This window comes from Arvicanthis niloticus, chromosome 24 (genome assembly GCF_011762505.2).
Source record: "Arvicanthis niloticus isolate mArvNil1 chromosome 24, mArvNil1.pat.X, whole genome shotgun sequence".
In the NCBI taxonomy this organism is placed as follows: Eukaryota; Metazoa; Chordata; class Mammalia; order Rodentia; family Muridae; genus Arvicanthis; species Arvicanthis niloticus.
In genome coordinates this window covers 21,796,742-21,816,417 of record NC_133432.1, presented here as the reverse complement: position 1 = coordinate 21,816,417, position 19,676 = coordinate 21,796,742, and the positions used below count along the sequence as shown (strand labels likewise).

The 19,676-nt window shown below is 46.8% G+C and overlaps 1 protein-coding gene across 7 annotated transcripts in view; it reads left to right on the top strand.

Moving 5' to 3' along the window:
- The window catches only part of Auts2 (activator of transcription and developmental regulator AUTS2), a 1,059,321-nt gene extending 1,041,716 nt beyond the window's left edge, over nt 1-17,605 (top strand). For all 7 annotated transcript variants that reach the window (XM_076923064.1, XM_076923068.1, XM_076923067.1 and 4 more), the window contains 5 exons: nt 3,546-3,687; nt 7,942-8,019; nt 9,484-9,567; nt 11,249-11,471; nt 14,231-17,605. In XM_076923064.1, the coding sequence (XP_076779179.1) occupies nt 3,546-3,687; nt 7,942-8,019; nt 9,484-9,567; nt 11,249-11,471; nt 14,231-15,488 (1,785 nt within the window). In that variant the 3' untranslated portion in view covers nt 15,489-17,605. The remainder of the gene's footprint in view (nt 1-3,545; nt 3,688-7,941; nt 8,020-9,483; nt 9,568-11,248; nt 11,472-14,230) is intronic.
- The last annotated feature ends 2,071 nt before the right edge of the window (nt 17,606-19,676 follow it).

Below are 19,676 nucleotides of genomic sequence, written 5' to 3'. Positions count from 1 at the left end.
AAGAGATGGCTCAGCAGTTAAGAATACTGACTGCTTCTGTGGAGGACCCAGGTTCAGTTCCCAGTGCATGAGTTCACTTCCCAGATCTGCGTGACGGAAAGCGAGAACTGGCTCCTTAAAAGTATCCTTGGCCTCTGAGACCTGCTCAGTGGCATGAAAGAGCACAAGCCTAGATGGATGGATGGATGGATGGATGGATGGATGGACGGACGGACGGACGGACAGACAGACAGACAGACAGACAGATAAGAGCTAACAAAAAGAAAATGTTTACCTCCTTCATTTCCCTGGCACCTGCTCTCACGCCCCACCATTGAGTCTTGCTCACTGTCACCTTATTACCAGCCGAGGCATAATTAGCACCCTCCTAGTTCAGCTCAGCTAGAAAATGGGTGCAGTTTGAGGAGCTAACTAGGCTTCCACAATGCCTTCAATTCACTCTGGGTCCTGGGTGACGGATTGTGGAGCAGCAGGTAAGCCTCATCTTCTTCCTTTTAACTTCCTGAGCTTAAAGGGATAATGGATGACAGGGAGGCCGCTCTCTTAGCAACTTCTGTTCCATGAAGATGCCCCTGGTGACTTGGCTTTCATTATCCCAATTCAATTAGCTAGGCCTCTCGAACACAGGGTGACTTGGTTATCTTCCTCTCCGGGGCGAACGTTTCCTAATCCCCAAGCCCCATTCTGCCTGTTGGACCTTATTTGGTCCTAATGAGTCCACGCCATCTACCATGCAATATTAGCACTAAATAATTTGGCAACTCAATTAAAGGAGGTGCTTCAGAGATTTTTATAGATTTACAGAGAATTAGAAGCTTGGTTTGGGGGATTGGCTGTTCTTCGATAGTGAGGCTTTCATTATGGCATTCCCCGTAGACTGGAGCAGAAATTGCATCTCTGTTCCTCGCTCCTGAATGTACATTTACTCATTCTCTTAGCCACTCATGAGTTACTTGTGGCCTACAGGCTGTTGCCTGGCTGTATCCTTTGGGCTTGTAGCCAGCCAGCCTAACCTGGTCAGCTCCAGGTTATTCATAGACAATGGATAGCTAGTCAGCCACACTAAAAAGATGTCCTCTGCCCTCCAATGCCACACGCATACTCGTGAGCACGTGCACATGCGATGGTGAAGGTTCCATGCGTTTCCGTGAGGTGCGTGGCTAAGTTTCACCTTCAGAGAGGGCTTCTGGGTGAGTGAGAGTTGCCTTATCTTTTTACAACTTAGTCAATGTAGGTGTCTCTCCTTAGTAAAGGTGTCCCCCGTTACACAGCAGGGAACAGGTTCCCTGGAACAGGAGAGCCTCTGAGGCAGGACAAGAGCAGGGTCAAGATGGCTGAGATGATCAGAGGAGCCCAAGGAGATTGCGAAAGCCAAGTAGAAGCAGGCCCAGGACAGTGAATGAGCCCGAGAAGAGCAGGGAGTACAGCTAGGAGCTAGGGGACAGTATCACTGTGGGGAGGCAGGAAGCTGACTGAGAGGGAAGGCTGTCAGAACTCAGGGAGATGGGCAGATTTGATGCCCTGCAGTTCAGAGGGATACCAGCCTCCAGGATGATGCTGGGTAGGGGCTGAGGCACAGATGGTAGGCTAATCAACTGCTCTCGCCATTGAGGGGTTGGAGCTAAGTTAGCTTGAGAAGTTAGGAGTGAGTCCTTGGATAGTAAAGATTTCATGTACAGTGAACTCCAACTAATGGAGGATGCAAGTTGGAAAGGAAAAGATACCTGTTAATTAAAAAGATGTGTGTGTGTGTGTGTGTAATGGATGTTCATATGCACGCGTACACTTAAAAGTGTGCATACTTGTATGTGGAGGCCAAATATCAACCTCAGTTGGGGTTCCTCAGTGACCATCCATTGCTCTTTGAGACAGTTTCTCATTGCAGCTCACAAGCTGAGCTAGGCTGGCTGATCCAAGAGACCCAGGGCTGGGATTAGAAGCATGTTCAGCTACACTTTGCTTTTTGTAAGGTACGTTCTAGGGATCAAACTCAGATTTTACACTTGCCTGGCAAGTACTTTCCTCACTGAATGTCTCCCCTAGTTTCTGTGATGTTTTGTTTGCTTGTTTGTTTGTTTAAATATACAACAGTGATTCCTTTTAATGTGTGTTATATTAGAATATGACAAAGAGCCATTAGGCAGTTAACTTTAGACATTAGAGTGTCCTTGCAGAATTCCTAATGTAATGAGCTTTAAAAAACTATCATTTTAATACTATCCAGGCAGAGGGGCTGGATACATGGGTTAGCCATTAAGAGCGCTTGTTCTTTGTCTTAGTTTGTAATGAACACATGCCCAAAAGCAACTTGGGGGGCAGAGGGGGAGAACAGCTCACATTTCCATGTCACAGTCCATGATTGAAGGAAGTCGGGGCAGGATCCTGGAGACGGGAACTCAAACAGAACCTATGAAGGAACAGCCCCCTGCCCAGGGCTGGCACCACACAGCATGCCTCGGCCTCTCATATCTATCATTCATGGAGAAAATGCTGTAGGACTTGTTCACAGGCCAGTTTGATGGAGGCATTTTTCCAATTGAAGCTCCCTCTATCTAGATGACCCTAGTTTCTGTCAAGTTGACAAAAACCAAATATAAACAAATAAACAAACAACCCCCCCTAATCAGCACACTGTTCTTCCAGAGGAACTGAGTTTGCTTCCAAGAACCCATCTGGGTGGCTCACAACCACTTGCAACTCTAGATCCGTGTAATTTCTGCTAGATTTCTCTTTCTCATACATATAACCCCCCCCACACACACACACATATACACACAATACATAGAAATAAAGTAGATATTTGGTCAGAGGTGGGGAACCTGCATTCAGGCATAGTGGTACATACCTATAATCTTAGCACTAGGGAGCTGGAGGCAAAGGATTAGGAATGTGAGGAAAACCTCAAGTATGTAGCAAGTATGAGGGTAGCCTGGGCTATGTGATACTCTGCTTCAAAAAGAACAAACAAAAGGAACCCAGTCTAGGCTGTGACTCAGTTGGGCAGAGTGCTTGTCTTCCATGCAGCAAACCCCGAGTTTCATTCATGGTATCATATCAGTTGGGCAGAGTGCTTGTCTTCCATGCAGCAAACCCCGAGTTTCATTCATGGTATCATATAAGGCATGATGGTACATTCTTGTAGAAGTGGATGGAGGCAGGAGTATAAAGACTTCATGGTCATCCTCAGGTACACAGTGGGCTAGAGGCCTGGCCAGCTTAGCTATGTAAGGTAGAGGGATATGGGGAAGAACCTGCAGCTGGGCCTTTACAACAAAACCCGCGTGGAGAGTGGTACTAATTTTTTAATAAATAGGACCCGGCTGTACCCTTCAGGTTGGAGCACTTCAAAGGCCAAGCCCTTGGCTTTGCCACTAGACGTTTCTGATGTAGGAAGCAGAGGCCACCTTAGAGCTCTCCTGGCATTCGAAGGCTTTGTTCTCCGTGCTCTCAGCGTTGACCCACTCCCTCCAGTCTTGTGCTATTCACTAATACCCCTTTGTCTGCCGACCTCCCAGTCTGAGCCGCTCTCCTTCCTCTTGCTTTAGAAACAGATGCAGTCAGACCCACACAAGCTGGACTTTGGGCTGAAGCCTGAGTTCCTGAGCCGTCCTCCCGGCCCCAGCCTCTTCGGAGCCATCCATCACCCCCATGATCTGGCACGGCCTTCCACTTTATTCTCTGCCGCTGGTAAGTTCAGAGACTGGGGTGGTTCAGAGAGCTGACAGGTCACAGCGGTGCCTGGGCTCAGTGTCCCTAATCACTTAATAACTAAAGAACAGAATGCACACCAGCTTGTGAGGTAGTGCCCCACATGACTAGGGAAGCAGGGCCCTGCTTTGACACGCCCCTCTTTCATTTAACAAGGACCAAGAGATAATAAGCTGGGTGAGATAGCTCATAGTTGTAATCACAACAGTGGGGAAGCAAAGACAGGCTAGACCGTGGGATTCACTGGCCAACTAGCCTAGCTTATCAGTGAGTTCTAAGCCAATTAGAGACCCTATATCAAAGGACAAGGTGGGATGGAGTGTGATGGCACATGCCTTTAATCCCAGCACTTGAGATGCAGAGGGAGGCAGATCTTTCTGAGTTTGAGGCTAGCCTGGTCTACATAAGCAACTTTCAGGGTAGCCAGGGCTATATAATGAGACCCTGTCTCAAAAGAAACATCAACACCTGAGGGATAACGTCTAAGGTTGACCTCACATACACATGTGCACGTGCACCTGCACACACAGGAATGCATATACACACTTACAGAGACCGTCTTCGCCTTGCAATACTTAGGTTGCTTTGGTTTGTCATTTGTTCCCATGTTAAACAGATACAACTCAAAGGTATGTGAAAAGCTATTGAAAAAGATCAGAGAGCTTGCCAGGGCAGACTGGAAGAGCAATAAATCCGGGCATTCTGTAAGGGTGAATTTAACCTCACATTTCTGTTGCCTGTTGAACAAAATCACACTACCTTTTGAGGGGCCAAAGATGGAGGTTAGCTTCATGTGTTTGGAGGCCTCGGTCTGTTTTGTCAGTACTTGAAAGCAGAAACAGGAGAAACAGGATACTTCAGAGCAAGCCTGGGCTACATGGTGAGCTTTAGCACAGCCTGGGCCACAGTTTCTTAAGATAAACAAACAGGGTTGAGATATAGCTCAGTTGATAGAGAACTTGCTGAGCTAACAACTTGGCCGTGCTCCGTCTGCAGCACACCATAAATTGGGCATAGTGTTGCTCACCGATAACCCCAGCACTTAGGAGACTAAGACAGGCAAATCGGGAGTTCAGGGTCATCCTCAGTACGTAGTGAATTCAAAGCCAGTCTGGGTTACACAAGCCTCTGTCTCAAAAAAATCATTTTTAAAAACTAAAGCAAGCAAACAATTTAAAAAAAAAAAAAAAAAAAAAAAAAAAAAAAAAAAAAACCGCACTGCCCTCAGTAAGAACTGAGATGAACAAATGGCCCAGTTGGTTCTGCCTGTTCTGTTGCAGAACATATTGTCACTGAAACTCATTCAGCTCTGAGAATACATATTCCCAGGGTCTCCTCAGTGCAGAAGGTCCAACTGGGAGGAGGGCAGAAGGTATCAAAGGACCCGTCGCTTTCTGCTTAAGGTGCACATAGCCCAAAGGCAGTGGTCATATGGAATATTTGGGTAATGTCATAGTTTCATAACTGTTGATATACCAAGTACCTTGACCAAAAAAAAAAAAAAAAAAGCAACTCAGGGAAGAAAAAGGCTTATTTGTCTTATACTTTCAGGCTACAATCATTGAAGAGAAGTCAAGGCAAAAACTCAAAGTACAGTTCAGTTCATCATTGAAGAGAAGCCAAGGCAAAAACCTCAAAGCAATTAGTCATATTACATGCACAGTCAAGAGCAAAGGGAGAATAAACACATCCTAGCTGCTTGCTCTCAAAGCTCAGGGCTCTGCCTAGGGAATGGTGTTGCCCATAGTGGGCCAGGTCAATTAATAATCAAGGGAGCCCCTTACAGACATACCCAGTGGCCAACATGAAATAGATAATTCCTCAGCTGAAATTGCCTTAGCAGGTTATTCTGGGTTATGGCAAGTTGACAGTTAAAACTAACCATAATAGGATTGGGAATGTGGTTCAGTGAGCAAAGCCAATTACTGGCAATCTTTATGTCCCTACTTTGATTCCCTGAGACTCATGGTGGAAGGAGAGAACTTATTCTTGAAAGTTGTCCTTTGACCTCCACACAGGAGCTGTAGCATAGACACTACACACATACACAAATGAATAACCAACCAACACAGGTCCTCTTGGTACCAAGTGTTCTTGACTTTTAGTGTTTTCTTTTTCAGACCTGGTGGGTCTGGGGCTCACTATGTAGAGGAAGTTGACTTTGAACTTATAGTCTCTGCTTCAGCCTCCTGAGTCCTAAGATTGACAGTTCTATCACACCTAGCTACTGTTCAGTCTTTTTGCATTTTTGAAACAGGGTTTCTCTCTGTAGTCCTAGTTGTCCTGGAACTCACTCTGTAGACCAGGCTAGCCTCAGAATCAGAAATCTGCCTGACTCTGCCTCCTGAGTACTGGGAATATGTGCCATCACACCTGGCTTTCTCTCTCCCCCACTATGCCCCTTGAGGAAGGGTCTGGTGATCCTGAGGTGGCTTTGGACTCTGTATGTAGCTCAGGCTGACCTTAGACTTCCGATCCTCCTGACTCTACTTACTGAGTGCTGGGATCGCAGGCCATCTGTAACCACACCTAGTTTATATAGTACTCGAGACTGAAGTCAGGTCTTCATGCATGCTGGGAGAGCACTTTACCAAATGAGCGACATCTCCAGCCCACTCGGTATATTTCAAAGCAGCTGTTAGTATGCAGTCCCTGCGACAGAGCTCAGTAAATAGTTAAGTGGCGGTGCTGTGGTGCTCTGCTTGCTGTGGTAGCAGCCTCTGTGGCTTCATGTGCTCACTGTATGAATCCGAATTTACCCTCAGGAGCAAAAACAGTGAAGGAGGCCACCATTTATGACCCTTAAGGGAACAAGTTCCACATCTATTCTTCCCACTGCCTTCTCAGGCTCTGATCCAAGATTTGCGTTGGTAGACCCATTGACTCTTGCACTGATGGAGAGAGAAGCACCAACATCAGTACAGTAGGCCCGTGGTCAAGGCAAATAAATCACCCTTGGGGGTGGATGGAATAGCCAGAGTCTCAGGTTTCCCTCCTGTGGGTTCTGCTTGGGGAATGTATTTGAGGCTCTGTTACCATGGCACCTAGCTTGGAGACAAGGATACATGGAGAGCAATTTTGAGAGAGAAATAGAGAGATTTCTCCCTGGACTTCATTGCAGCCAAATGGATGAATTGGCTTCTTTTGCTTCAATAATCCTGGAACTGTGGGCATCCCCAGGGGCCTGGGTTTTTGTCAGAGCATTAGCTGGTGTGTACTGCACAGTATGTAGCCCACATTTTAATTTGGCTGGCAACATTGGTGGTGACTGATGAAGGCTGTGGAATACGTTCACTTTGTGCAGACAAGAAGTTGGTTTTCACTTCTCGGTGCCATGTGGAGAGAGAACCCCTTAGGTGCCTTCAAAGTTTGAGAGTCCAGCGTGTGTCCTTATGTGCTGAGCCTTGCTGTGCAAACGCAGGTCTACAGGATGGCTCAGTGAGTGAAGTGTTTACCACATAGCATGAGGACCCTGAAGCCATAGAGCTAGGCATGAGCGTAGAGCTATGTGCACCTCCAAGCCCAGAGCTGGGGAGGTGAGGCTCAGAATCAGTGAGAAGTCCCAGGTTTGGTATAGACCCTGTCTTAAACCTTTTTAAGGTGGAGAGTGGTCGATCCCACATGCAGATACTTGCATATGTGCACACACGTGCATGCAGCAAATGCCCTTTCTCACAGTGGCCAGCCATTCTAGTTTGCTTTCAATTGATAAAACACCACCCCTAAAAGCAACTTTGGGGGAAAAAAATTGTTTACTTTAGCTTACAGTCCATCATGAAGAGAAGTCAAGGCTCGAGCCTGGTGTCAGGGACTGAAGCAGAGGTCATGGAGGATTATTAATCGCTTGCTCTACAGGTTCACATTCACCTTCCCTTAATTAAACTACCCAGGACTACCTGCCTAGGGCTGGCACCACCCACAGCGGGCTCTCCTACATCAATCATGAGTGGAGAAAATGCCCCACAGCCTTGCCTACAGACCCGTCTGATGGGGACATCTTCTCAACTTAGTTGACAGAAGCTAAGCTGGCTACCAATGCAGCCGGGAAAGGTGGAAGGAGGAAGGCCTTCTTTTGTCCCTGACAGGAACGTTGTCCTTTACCCAGCCGAACTAGCAGGAGCTGTGGATACAGTGGGATTTGACTTCAGCACATTTTCTTCCGGGGGAGGGGGTCCCCTAGCAAGGTTTTTTTTTTCTCTCTCGATTCTAACTTTGCTCTGTTGGTTTTTGCAGGTGCTGCGCATCCTACAGGGACCCCATTTGGGCCACCACCTCATCACAGCAACTTTCTCAACCCTGCCGCTCACCTAGGTGAGTCAGAAAGACGGAGGGACCCTCCCTGCAGCCTTTCATGGGTAGTGCCCTGGGGATTTCCACCCCCAGTCGGGGTGGGGCCCAGTGTCAGGAGCCTGAGGCAGCTGGTCGTCCTGCATTCCGGAAGCAGAGAGAGATGGAGGCTGGTGCTCAGGTCACTGTCCCCTTCTTACTCAGTTTAATACCCCACCCTATTGGCTGGTGCCCCCTCCCCCACACTGAGTGTGGGTTGTTTCATCTCAGCCTAATCTAAGACAGTCCCTCGTAGTCATGCCCGGTGGCGGGGGGGGGGGGGGGGGGGGGTTGTCTCCCTGGCGATTCTAGATTCAGTTAAGCTGGCACTTAGTATTAACCATCACAAGGGACTTGGGGCAGGAAGTAGTCCTCGGCATCTCAGGACATGTGTGTTGTGGGCGGGCTCATCCTGCTTATACATAGGGGTCCCTCTTAAAGTGTATAAAGAAATATGCAGTGAATGTTGTAAGAGCTGCATCAGAGAGCTGCACTCTTTGTTGTTGGCTTCTTCATACTTTACTATTAGTGTGTCTCCTCTTAGGCGTTGTACACCTCCTGTGGCCTTTCAGTTATATAGTCAGTCATACGCAGTGGCTCCTGGTATGGAATATATAGGAAGATGATGATGATGATTATTTTTTATTGTTATTATTATCATCATTATTATTTTGAGACAGGGTCTCTCTCTATAGCCCTGGCTATCCTGGAACTTGCTCTGTAGACCAGGCTGTTCTCAGACTCAACAGAGATCTGCCTGCCTCTGACTCTCAAGTGCTGCGATTAAAGTCATACAGCACCATGCCCAGCTTTTGTTACTTATTTTTGTTTTACATGTATAGGTGTTTTACCTACATGAACGTCTATGCATGTGCCTGCGTTGCCCTCAGAGGCCAGAAGTGAATGTCAGATTCCCTGGAACTGTTACAGACAGTTTTGAGTTCTCATGTGGGTGCTGGGAATCAAACCCCAGTGTTCTCGATAAGCCCAGTCGTATCTCATTTTTGTCCATGCATGTGATCTCAGCCCCTGGGAGGTAGAGCTGAGGCAGGAGGATCAGTTCAAGGCTAGCCTTGACTTACATCAAGTGTGAAGGCAGCCTGAGTTAAATAAGACATGTCTAAAAAAAGGAGAGACGGAGAGAGACAGAGACAGAATACATTTTGCAGACAGGAAGGCAGCTTAGAACACTGGGTCCTGAGCTTGCCCAGTCATCCCAAGTATAGAGCTGAGTCATGATGCAAAGGATGACACAGGAAAATAAACCCCTTGGGATGCCTGCTAACCCAGTGCCTAAGTCCAAGCACAGAAAAGCCCTTACTTACACAGTCCACCAGGAGAGTCAAGGTGCATCAGAGAAGGTGAGTTGCTTTCCCAGCTGCCAAGACACCTGTGCTCCTCACTCACAAGTCCCTGACCTCTTCTCTTCTTTCCCAATCTCATTCACAGAGCCTTTTAACCGGCCGTCTACATTCACGGGCCTCGCTGCAGTCGGTGGCAATGCCTTCGGGGGACTTGGAAACCCTTCAGTTAGTGAGTACCTCTCTCTCTTTTTTTTTTTTAAATATCTCCCTTTCGCAATTTCTCTGACCCATATATGGCTTTTGAGATGAAGGGAAACTTTACTTTGGGAAAACTAATTTAAGCTGAGTATATGGGTCAGTGACAGAGCACTTGCCTAAAATCCCCCAGTGAGGGCTTAGGGGCATGACTCAGTGAACGAGAGTTTGTCTAGCATGGGCAAGGACCCGAGTTCCCTCCCCATCACCACCAAAGATCATTTAGAAGCAGAGGGAAGGGACAGATGTGGTAGCGCATGCCTTTAATCCCAGCCCTCGAGAGACAGAGACAGGCAGGTCTCTGAGTTGTGGTCTGTAGAGAGAGTTCAGGCCAGCCAGAGCTGTGTAGTGAGAGTCTGCTGAAAATAAAATGCAAATGAAGCTACCATGAAAGGTTAATATCCCTTGTGGGGATGGAGAGGTGTGGCTCAGTGGGTAAGAGCACTTGCTGCTCTTCCAGAGAACCCAAGCTTAGTTCTTAGCACCTACATGACAATTTATAACCATCCTTAACTCCAGTTCCAAGGTATCTATAAAGCCTGTATCTGGCCTCTATAGGCTGGGCATTGCCTACACATATGGTGCACATATAATCGTGCAGACAAAAACCCATACACATAAAGTAAAAATAAATGAACATGTATGTGGTGTTGCTATTATTATTTTATTATTAAACAAATTTGGGTTAGAGCATTCCAAACAGGTGTAACACTTTGGAAGTTGGTTGTACGTACATATGCCCCATAAGCCCACTGTTGACATAGGCTCTGTACATCAGGAATAGTGACTTACTCAGTCACTACAAGTAGTTTGCTTTGGTTACAGTTCAAAATTTAAAAAAAAAAAAAATTTTTACTTTTGATGTAACAAGACAGAAAACAGTACAATGAAGACTAGCAAGCCTAGGAGTGTGACTCAGTGGGCAGAGTGCCTGCCAGGCATGCAGGACATCCTCCATCCCCAGCAATACACACACAGTGTTAGATGTATAAACTTCCTGTACATCCCCCACCAGGAATCACAGGCCTGTAACCCCAGCAATTGGGAAGGCAGAGGCAGTAGGGTCATCCTTAGCTACTCAGGGAGTTTGAGGCCAGCCAGGGACCCATAAGAAAAGAAGAAAAGTCAGTCAGTCAGACAGACAGACAGACCAAAAACACAGCATGCAGATCCATGCATTCTTAAGGACACGATCTGATCTGATCCGATCCTGCATGGTCTTTCCGGATGTTTGTTTTGACTAATTCCAGAAGGAGTAGTATCCGGCGGGGTGTGGTAGGCCAAGGTCAAGTGGACTCTGCTGAACCGACCTACCTATTCATCTGTTGTAGGGTCATAGTGCACCTCTCTGCATGCCTGGAGCTTCTGCATGCTCGCACATGTCTGACGGGGTATCTGCATACCCGCTCGGTCCCCTCTCACTTTTTCCTCTCCATTGATTATTTTTTTAAGGCTGTGAGCTGCCTCTGCAGTGTAGGACGAGCCTTCCTCTAATGAATGTGTTAATCTCCTTCCTTTTCCAGCTGCCAATAACATGTATTCATTTTAACTCTGAATGCTGTTAAAGTTTTTGGTAAGTACCTTCACTCCGACAGGTTTCTATTGAGATCTCTCTGAAACCGTTTTTTTTTTTGTTCTTCACTTCACCATTTCAGCACCCAACTCAGTGTTCGGCCACAAGGATAGCCCCAGTGTGCAGAACTTTAGCAATCCTCACGAACCCTGGAACCGGCTGCACCGAACGCCTCCGTCGTTCCCGACCCCTCCGCCCTGGCTGAAGCCAGGGGAATTGGAGCGCAGTGCGTCCGCTGCAGCCCATGACAGAGATAGAGATGTAGATAAACGGGACTCCTCCGTTAGTAAAGATGACAAGGAAAGGTACGAAAAGAAACGAACCGCTCTCGAGTCCCTGTGCCACACGCCAGTCAGAACCAGCCACCTCCCCTCCCCCTCCCCCGCCTCTATCCCAGCCTTGTGCTTAAGATCCCTATAGCTCCCCAGTTCTTACCCTACAAGTGCAAGTCAATTCCAAGCGGCCCTCCCTGCACTCCGTGGTACAGAGCAGATGCTGACCATAGCCTGTCAGTAGGACACAGTGCAGCGAGACATACAAGCCACCCAAAGCCCCCGAAACATTAGCGTGTCCAAGTAGACATCGTCCTGTAAACAGCCAGACATACACAGCATGAATCTGCCATGTTTGCTTTTGAGTCCTGAAGTCCATCCAATCACCCATAGGTGCTTTGTTTTGTTTCTTTTTTTCCCCCCTCTTCATTTGCTCCTGGTAAAGTCATGTTTACATCGCCTCATCCTCTTTTTCTCAAGCGTCATCCAAACTCAAAACCCTGGGGCTCGCAGAGAATGAGTACAATTTTGGTTTGTTTTTTTTTTTTTTATTTTGTTTTGTTCTGTTTTAACTAATCTGAATTTAGACCTTGGCAACAGGAAGCTTGGCTTTGCAGTTGCTTTTCCAGGGAATTGTTAATTTTACTAACCATTGTTGTCTGCATACTAACCCTTTTCTAAAAATCTATCTTAAAAGGAGAAATGCCTCGGTATTTTTAATGCAGAATGCCATAGGTGTTTCCTTTGTTTTCTTTACGCTGTTTTCATTTTGAATGAACGGATAAGTCACGTCAATATACATTTGGCAGAAAGAAAGAAAGAAAGAAAGAAAGAAAGAAAGAAAGAAAGAAAGAAAGAAAGAGAAAGAAATAAAGAAAACAAATAAAAGAAAAGAAAAACAAACCCCAAACCTTGATAGTCACTTCTTTTTGTACTGAGGGTTGAAATTTGGGGCTAGGGAGATGGCTCAGTGGGTAACACCCTTACCCTGCAAGTGTGTGGTCCTGAGTTCAGATTGCAGCATCCGTGCAAAGCCAGGCACGGCAGTGGGTATGGGTGTGTAATCCTAGAGACCTTGTCCCACCTTGCCTTTTCGATTGACACCCAAGGCTGTCCTCTAACCTGCACAGTTGTTAGTATGTGTCTGCAGGTACACACACAGAGAAAAATTCAAATTTGAATTCAGATCTTTAACTTGCCATTGCTTTATTGTGCATGAATATACCCTAATAATTTAAAAGAAATGAACTTTTCCAATTTTAAACATGATTGGTAAAGAGGCATATGCCTTTAATCCCAGCACTCCAGAGGTAAAGGCAGGTGTGTCCCTGAGTTCAAGGCCAGCCTGGTCTACATAGGCCAGCCAGGGATACCTAGAGAAACTCTTGTCTAAGAAATTGAATGCTACGGTATCTTTCATAAGCCGTCACACGGCATTAGTTGGTTTCATATGGGAGAAAAAGACAGATTACATTATAGGAAAGTTGTAATTTAGAAAAACAAATCTCTCAGCTTATAGGAGCTCTAAAAGTACTAAAGGGGCCACACCCATAGAACGTGGAGTTTCTGAATAATTTATTCTTGAGTAGAATATAGGCTTGCTTTGATTTCTCTTGATGGAGCCAGAATGGCCGTCAGTATTGAAGTTGAGGGAAACTTGAAAGACATTTGTATTCTTTTTTCCCCTTTGAGGTTATTCTTGTCAGCCTCTGTATGCAAGCAGGAAGCAGAATTTGTAAGATGGCTTCTCTACCACACCCCCACTCTGCTCCCTGGACTCTGATCTCTGCCACCTCTTTGTCCACACAACCTCTGGCTCCTCCCCTCATCTTTTCCACATCTGTTCTGAGATGTGGCTTCTCAGCTTTCTCCCTCTTAACCCTCAGAGTTTGAGCTGTTTATCCTCTGTTATTCTGCCTTTTTATCCCCAGTCCATAGACAACATCCTGACCAAGCCAGGTCCCCAGAAGTTTCCTTTTATTGTCATGGGTCCTCTTACAGGGACCTCAGTCAGTGAGGTTGTGTGCTATGACCAGAATCTGCTACAGCCTCATCTGTACACATTAGATTGGGGCTCTCTGGTACTCCAGTAATCTGGAGGATGCCTTTCCAGCTCCCCTTATTTTGTATCTGCATCCGTGGTTCCCAACCTTCTGAATTCTGTGACCCCCCCCCCCAGCCATAAAATTATTTCCACTTGTACTCCATAACTGTAAGTTTGCTTGTTGTTACAATCATAATGTAAATAACTGTGTTTTCTGATAGTCTTAGGCAAACCCCGGTGCCTAAGGGGTCACATGACCAAGGGGGGGGTCACAATTCACAGGTTAAGAACCACTGATCTACATCCATCAACCTGAAGTAATGCCTTTGTCCTGAGGGTCAGCTGCTGGAAAGCTCCCTCATGTCCATATTAAACCCTTCCCCACCTCAACTTTATATCCAAAGTGTGAAACAAAGTCTTAGTTTGTGTTTGGACTCTGAACTGTATCCTTGACCTAAACCTATCTCGAGAAGCTATACAGATGGGCTTCCGTGTTCCTGGCCCACAGTGGCTCTGTGTGCATTTCCTTCGTGACCTTGATCGAGGCAGATCCCTGGGACTCCCCCCACCCCCACTCACCCTCATCTGTAGGCCTTCACCCAGGAAGCTGCCTCAAGAATCTAGATTAGAGCAGGTCTTCGCCCTGAAGCAGGGCTCGATCTAGCCCACCCTCACACCACCATCTCATTGGATGCTCCTTGCCTGACTGGCAAGCCCATTTCATTTTTTCCCCCTCTCCCTCTCACAGGGAAAGCGTTGAGAAAAGACACCCCAGCCATCCTTCCCCAGCACCTCCCGTCCCGGTGAGCGCCCTGGGCCATAACCGCAGCTCCACCGATCCGACGACCCGGGGTCATTTGAATACTGAGGCTCGTGAGAAAGACAAACCAAAAGAGAGGGAGAGAGACCACTCGGGATCCCGAAAGGACCTGACCACCGAAGAGCACAAAGCCAAGGAAGGCCATCTGCCCGAGAGAGACGGGCACAGCCACGAGGGACGTGCAGCAGGCGAGGAACCCAAGCAGCTGTCCCGGGTGCCATCGCCCTACGTGAGGACACCAGGCGTGGATAGCACTAGGCCTAACAGCACCTCTAGTCGGGAAGCCGAGCCACGCAAGGGTGAGCCGGCCTACGAGAACCCCAAGAAGAACGCTGAGGTCAAGGTCAAAGAGGAACGCAAGGAAGATCACGACCTACCTACAGAGGCTCCACAGGCCCACAGGACCTCAGAGGCACCTCCGCCCAGCTCCTCAGCCAGCGCCAGCGTGCACCCAGGGCCTCTGGCATCCATGCCCATGACCGTGGGAGTGACTGGCATCCATGCCATGAACAGTATCGGTAGTCTGGACAGGACACGCATGATGACCCCTTTTATGGGCCTCAGTCCGATCCCAGGGGGAGAGCGCTTCCCGTATCCCTCTTTCCACTGGGACCCTATGCGGGACCCCTTGAGGGATCCTTACCGTGACTTGGACATGCACCGAAGAGACCCTCTGGGCAGGGACTTTCTGCTCAGGAATGACCCCCTGCACCGGCTCTCCACACCCCGGTTGTATGAAGCTGACCGCTCGTTCCGAGACAGGGAGCCCCATGACTACAGCCACCATCACCATCACCACCATCACCCGCTGGCCGTGGACCCTCGCAGGGAGCACGAACGAGGTGGACACCTGGATGAACGTGAGCGGCTGCACGTGCTTCGGGAGGACTATGAGCACCCACGGTTGCACCCTGTGCATCCTGCTTCTCTAGATGGACACCTCCCACACCCGAGCCTGCTCACACCAGGCCTGCCTAGTATGCACTACCCTCGCATCAGCCCAACTGCGGGCCACCAGAACGGACTGCTGAACAAGACCCCGCCCACCGCGGCACTCAGCGCCCCACCTCCGCTCATCTCCACATTGGGGGGTCGCCCGGGATCCCCCCGGAGGACTACTCCTCTGTCGGCTGAAATCCGAGAGAGGCCACCGTCCCACACACTAAAGGACATAGAAGCTCGGTAAGCCAGGAGGACAAAGCAGACCTCGGAATGGGGGAGAAACCCCAGGGACACCCACCCCCAGACTCAAGAGACAACCCTGTACCCCCAAACCTGAGAGGTGCAGAGCTCCAACTCTTCCCCTGGAAAAAAAAAAATGGACAGAAACTCCATTTGGATGTTGAAATTTTTTGTATATTAATGTTGGGATTTTTCAGACCTTTTAGCCAGGTCCTGTTTGTTCTTACATTTCCTTATTTTTTTTGTTGTTGTTGTTTCTTGCATAAAACTTTGATTTGAACCAAAATGGTGAAGGTACTGACACTCGAGGATCTGATGATCATGGGGGGCGGGGGCCATCTATCCATCACCCAGAGCTGTCTCAGAGGAGGCTTGTATGTACATAGAGTGTAAAAAGAGATTGCTTCATGAGCTGACGGTTCATATATGCAAAAGATAAAGACGAAAGCTTTACTTTGTACAGTTGTAAATAGGTAAAAGATTAAGTAACATAATACATTAATACTTCTTCAAATGTGCTATTTACAAGTCTAATATCAGTGAACTCGGCCCTCGGAGGAGGCCACGTTCCCATCTGCTAAACCCTTCAACTATGCAATGAATACGAGGGCTTTTCCCCAAAGCCCATTTTAACTCAAAGGAGCCTTTTCAAACCCATTTACAACATATTTAAGGTCATATTTTCCCTGAACAAGCGCTTACCTGAGATGTTATACAACTGTTTTTCCTTTTAGTTTTCTGTTGGTTTGGTTTTTGTTTTTCAAATGAAGAAACACTTTTTTTTTTTTTTCTTTTTTAAATCAGGAACCCAGGCTAGGACTTGGCATCCGAAGTTGCTGCTTGTGGTCTTCCAGGGAGAATGGGGAAAGGTCCACCCCCTAGAAAGTGTAGCTAAGAACCGAAAGCAGCTTTGCCCAGGGAAGATGGGATTGTTCTGCCAATAATCGGGGGCAGGTGGGCTGTGTTTGCCAGCACAAACCGGTCCCAGAATTTCTTGTCACCTCTGATGTCATAATGGTCGCAGGCAACTTCAAGTGAGCACCACGCCTTTCCCGCAACCCCCGTGTCGTAGCTCATGACATGTACACACTTGTTCCATAATATGATTTAAGGACAGCCACACAGGTCCTGAAAGAAAGCTGTCTGGGTTTTCTCAGACGATGGATATGTTTTCACGGTAACTGACGAAGGTACCCGGAGCCCAGTATGAATTGTTTATATTCCAATTGGAAATGTAACCTGGGCAGAGCTGAACAGGTAGATCTTGTAAGAGCCATCAGAAATTACCGAGGGAGAAAGGAGGCAGAGAGAGAGAGAGAGAGAGAGAGAGAGAGAGAGAGAGAGAGAGAGAGAGAGAGAGAGAGAGAGAGAGAATGAATACATGCAAGTGAGAATGTGTGTTCACATGCATGCACACACTTGTGTGCACTTACGTGTGTTGAATTTTCATCAGTCTTAATGTCTTCATGACACTTTTATAAGGACATTAACCCTCTTGTCTACGTATTTGGAGAGAATATGACTTTACTAGCCGAGAAAATACAATATATCTTGTCTACTGGCCTGTAAAATACATGTAAGAAATAAAAATTAGTCCCATTTGATCCTCTAGTATATTAAAGTGCTATCCGACATTGTTATCCTGTTTTTTTGTTTGTTTTGTTCTCAAAAAAATGTAAACTACAGACCATTGTTTCTAAAAGCAGAGAGATCTATTTTAGTAGTCAACAGAAGGTTTAGTTGTGAATTCCGATTTTTGTGGACACCAGATGTGTGCAGTGTTTTGTTTTCTTTCTTTCGTTCTTCTTCTTTTTTTTTTAAAAGACAACAACTAAAAAGAAAGAAAAAAAAAAAAAAAACCCAAGGATTCTGTGCACTGGAACTGTAGTGGTAGGGTCTCAGCATTGTAAAGAGATTGTTCTTGTACAGGCCTTTTTGCTGTTTCTCTTGTATGTAAAAAAAGAAAAAAAGAAAAAAAAGAAAAAAAAAAAAGAAAGAAAAAAAGTTCTTTCCAGATCCTACTCGAACAGGGAGGGAAGCACCGGAATCTTCAGCATGTCTCATTGGGGGAGCCTTCTTGTGTAATGTAAATGTGCCACGTTATTAAAAAATGTGAACCAAGCTTCCAGATGTTTCTTTGTGTGAGGTGCCACTCATCTTTAGGAAAGAAGCCCTCAGTGTTCTAGACCAGGTTCTAGAAAAGACACCCCACCTCCACCACCAGCCTTGGAACCCCCAGGTCCAGAGCACCCTAGCTGGTCCATCATCCTTTGGTGATGATGTACTTGTTTATGTTTTTTTTTTAATTTTTGTATGTTCTGAACAAAATCAACAACCAGAGGGAACTGGCTATAGCCCAGTTGGTAGAGTCTTCACCTAGCATGCACAAAGCCCCGAGTTCAGCAAGATAAAGCATTTGCCACCAAGCCTGACAAATAATCTGAGTTTCATCACTGGGACCACAAGGTGGAAGGAGAGAACAGACTCCTGGAGGTTGTTTCTCTGACCTGCCTGTGCACACACATGTGTGCGTGCACACACATATCTGTTGTTTGTTTTTAAAGTTCACGGTCATCCTTAAGGCCAGCAAAGAGGCAGGGTAAGTTTTCTTATTGTAGACTGCTAAAATTGAGACAGGAAGATTGCTGCTGAATTGGATGCCTTGAGTCCTGTCCTCATGTGGTAGATCTACAAAGTAGGAGAGCACTGACTCCAAGTTTCCTCTGACCTCCACATGTGTGCCTCACACACATATGCATGTGCACAAACATTCATGCATACCCATCCATGCACATTACAAAAATAAATGTAGCTGACGCTCCTTTTAAAACTGAACCATTCCCTGGATTAAAAGTTTGCACCTCAGGTATGTGGGGGGGGAATAGCAGTCGGGGTCAGTTAGAACGAGGAGGCTGCTGGGTAAGGCAGACAGAACAGAAATCAGGGATGCTGTGTGGACTTTGGAGGCTCCACAGAGCTCTTAGAAAAGTCAAGGGACATGTGACAAGATTCTTGGTTGGAAGGAAAGGCCACAAGGAGAGCTTGCAGGCTTAAAAAAAGCTGAGCTAGGAGACTGGAGAGATGGCCCAGGGGTTAAGATTGTTAGCAACCTTCTTAGTGCTGCGACCCCTCTATACAATTTAAGGTTGTGGTGACCCCAACCACAAAATTATTTTTGTTGCTACACTATAACTGTAATTTTGCTACTGTTAGGAATTGTAAATATTCGTGTTTTCTGGTGGTCTTAGTTGACCCCTGTGGAAGGGTCATTTGACACTCCCCCCACAAACCCCCAACAAAGGGATCGATCGAGACCCACATGTTGAGAACAGCTGTTGAGTCTGGTTCCTAGACCCTAGGTCAGTTGGCTCACAACCACTTGTAACTCCAGCTCCCAGTCTTGGAGAGCAAATGCTCTGGGAGGAGGGGCTGACAACCCCTAAACTTAAGAGTCAAAGCAATAGTTGAGTAAAATCCCCACTTGGCTTAATACCATCTTATAGCTAGAGAAACTGTCAGACTAGAAAAAGCAGTAAGATGGGAAGAAGAGAAAACCAGTGGATTGGAAAACACCAAATCCTGGGCTCTGCTGAATCCAGTGTCACAAATGTCACATGCTCTTTGACACGCTATTTCTGGCAGACCTCACTGCCTCTCAACCACACACCTCTTTTGGTGTCACCATCTGTAGTGTCAGATCCTGGAAGAGTCACTCTCCACTCAGTCATGGTGGCTAAGCCCCACGGGCTTCAATCCATCTCAACCTTTGCATATTCCCCTTCTAATTACATTTGGGCGTCTCAGCATTGATGGGTACCGGCACCAATTTGATTTCCCACTAACCTATAGATGCTCTAATTATCTCCACAATCTCTGACTGACAATGATCTTGTTACCTTCTAATGGTACATGACAAGTGAAATAGCGGATATAATGATGCTATAATTACCGCTCTGGATGGGCATGTGTGACGGCACTAGCTGTGCCTCCCTCCTCAGCCTCAATCAAGGTGGAGGGAGAAAATAAGATGCGATTGTTGACTGTCTATATGTACAGTGCATGAGAAGAGGGGATATTAGCCAGTCTTCTCTCCTGTTTGACTCTATCTTGAAAAGCAAGTTAGGCCTCTGTGGCAATAATGAAGTTGAAAGAAAAGGGATCATGTGAGCAGTGTGTGTGTGTGTGTGTGTGT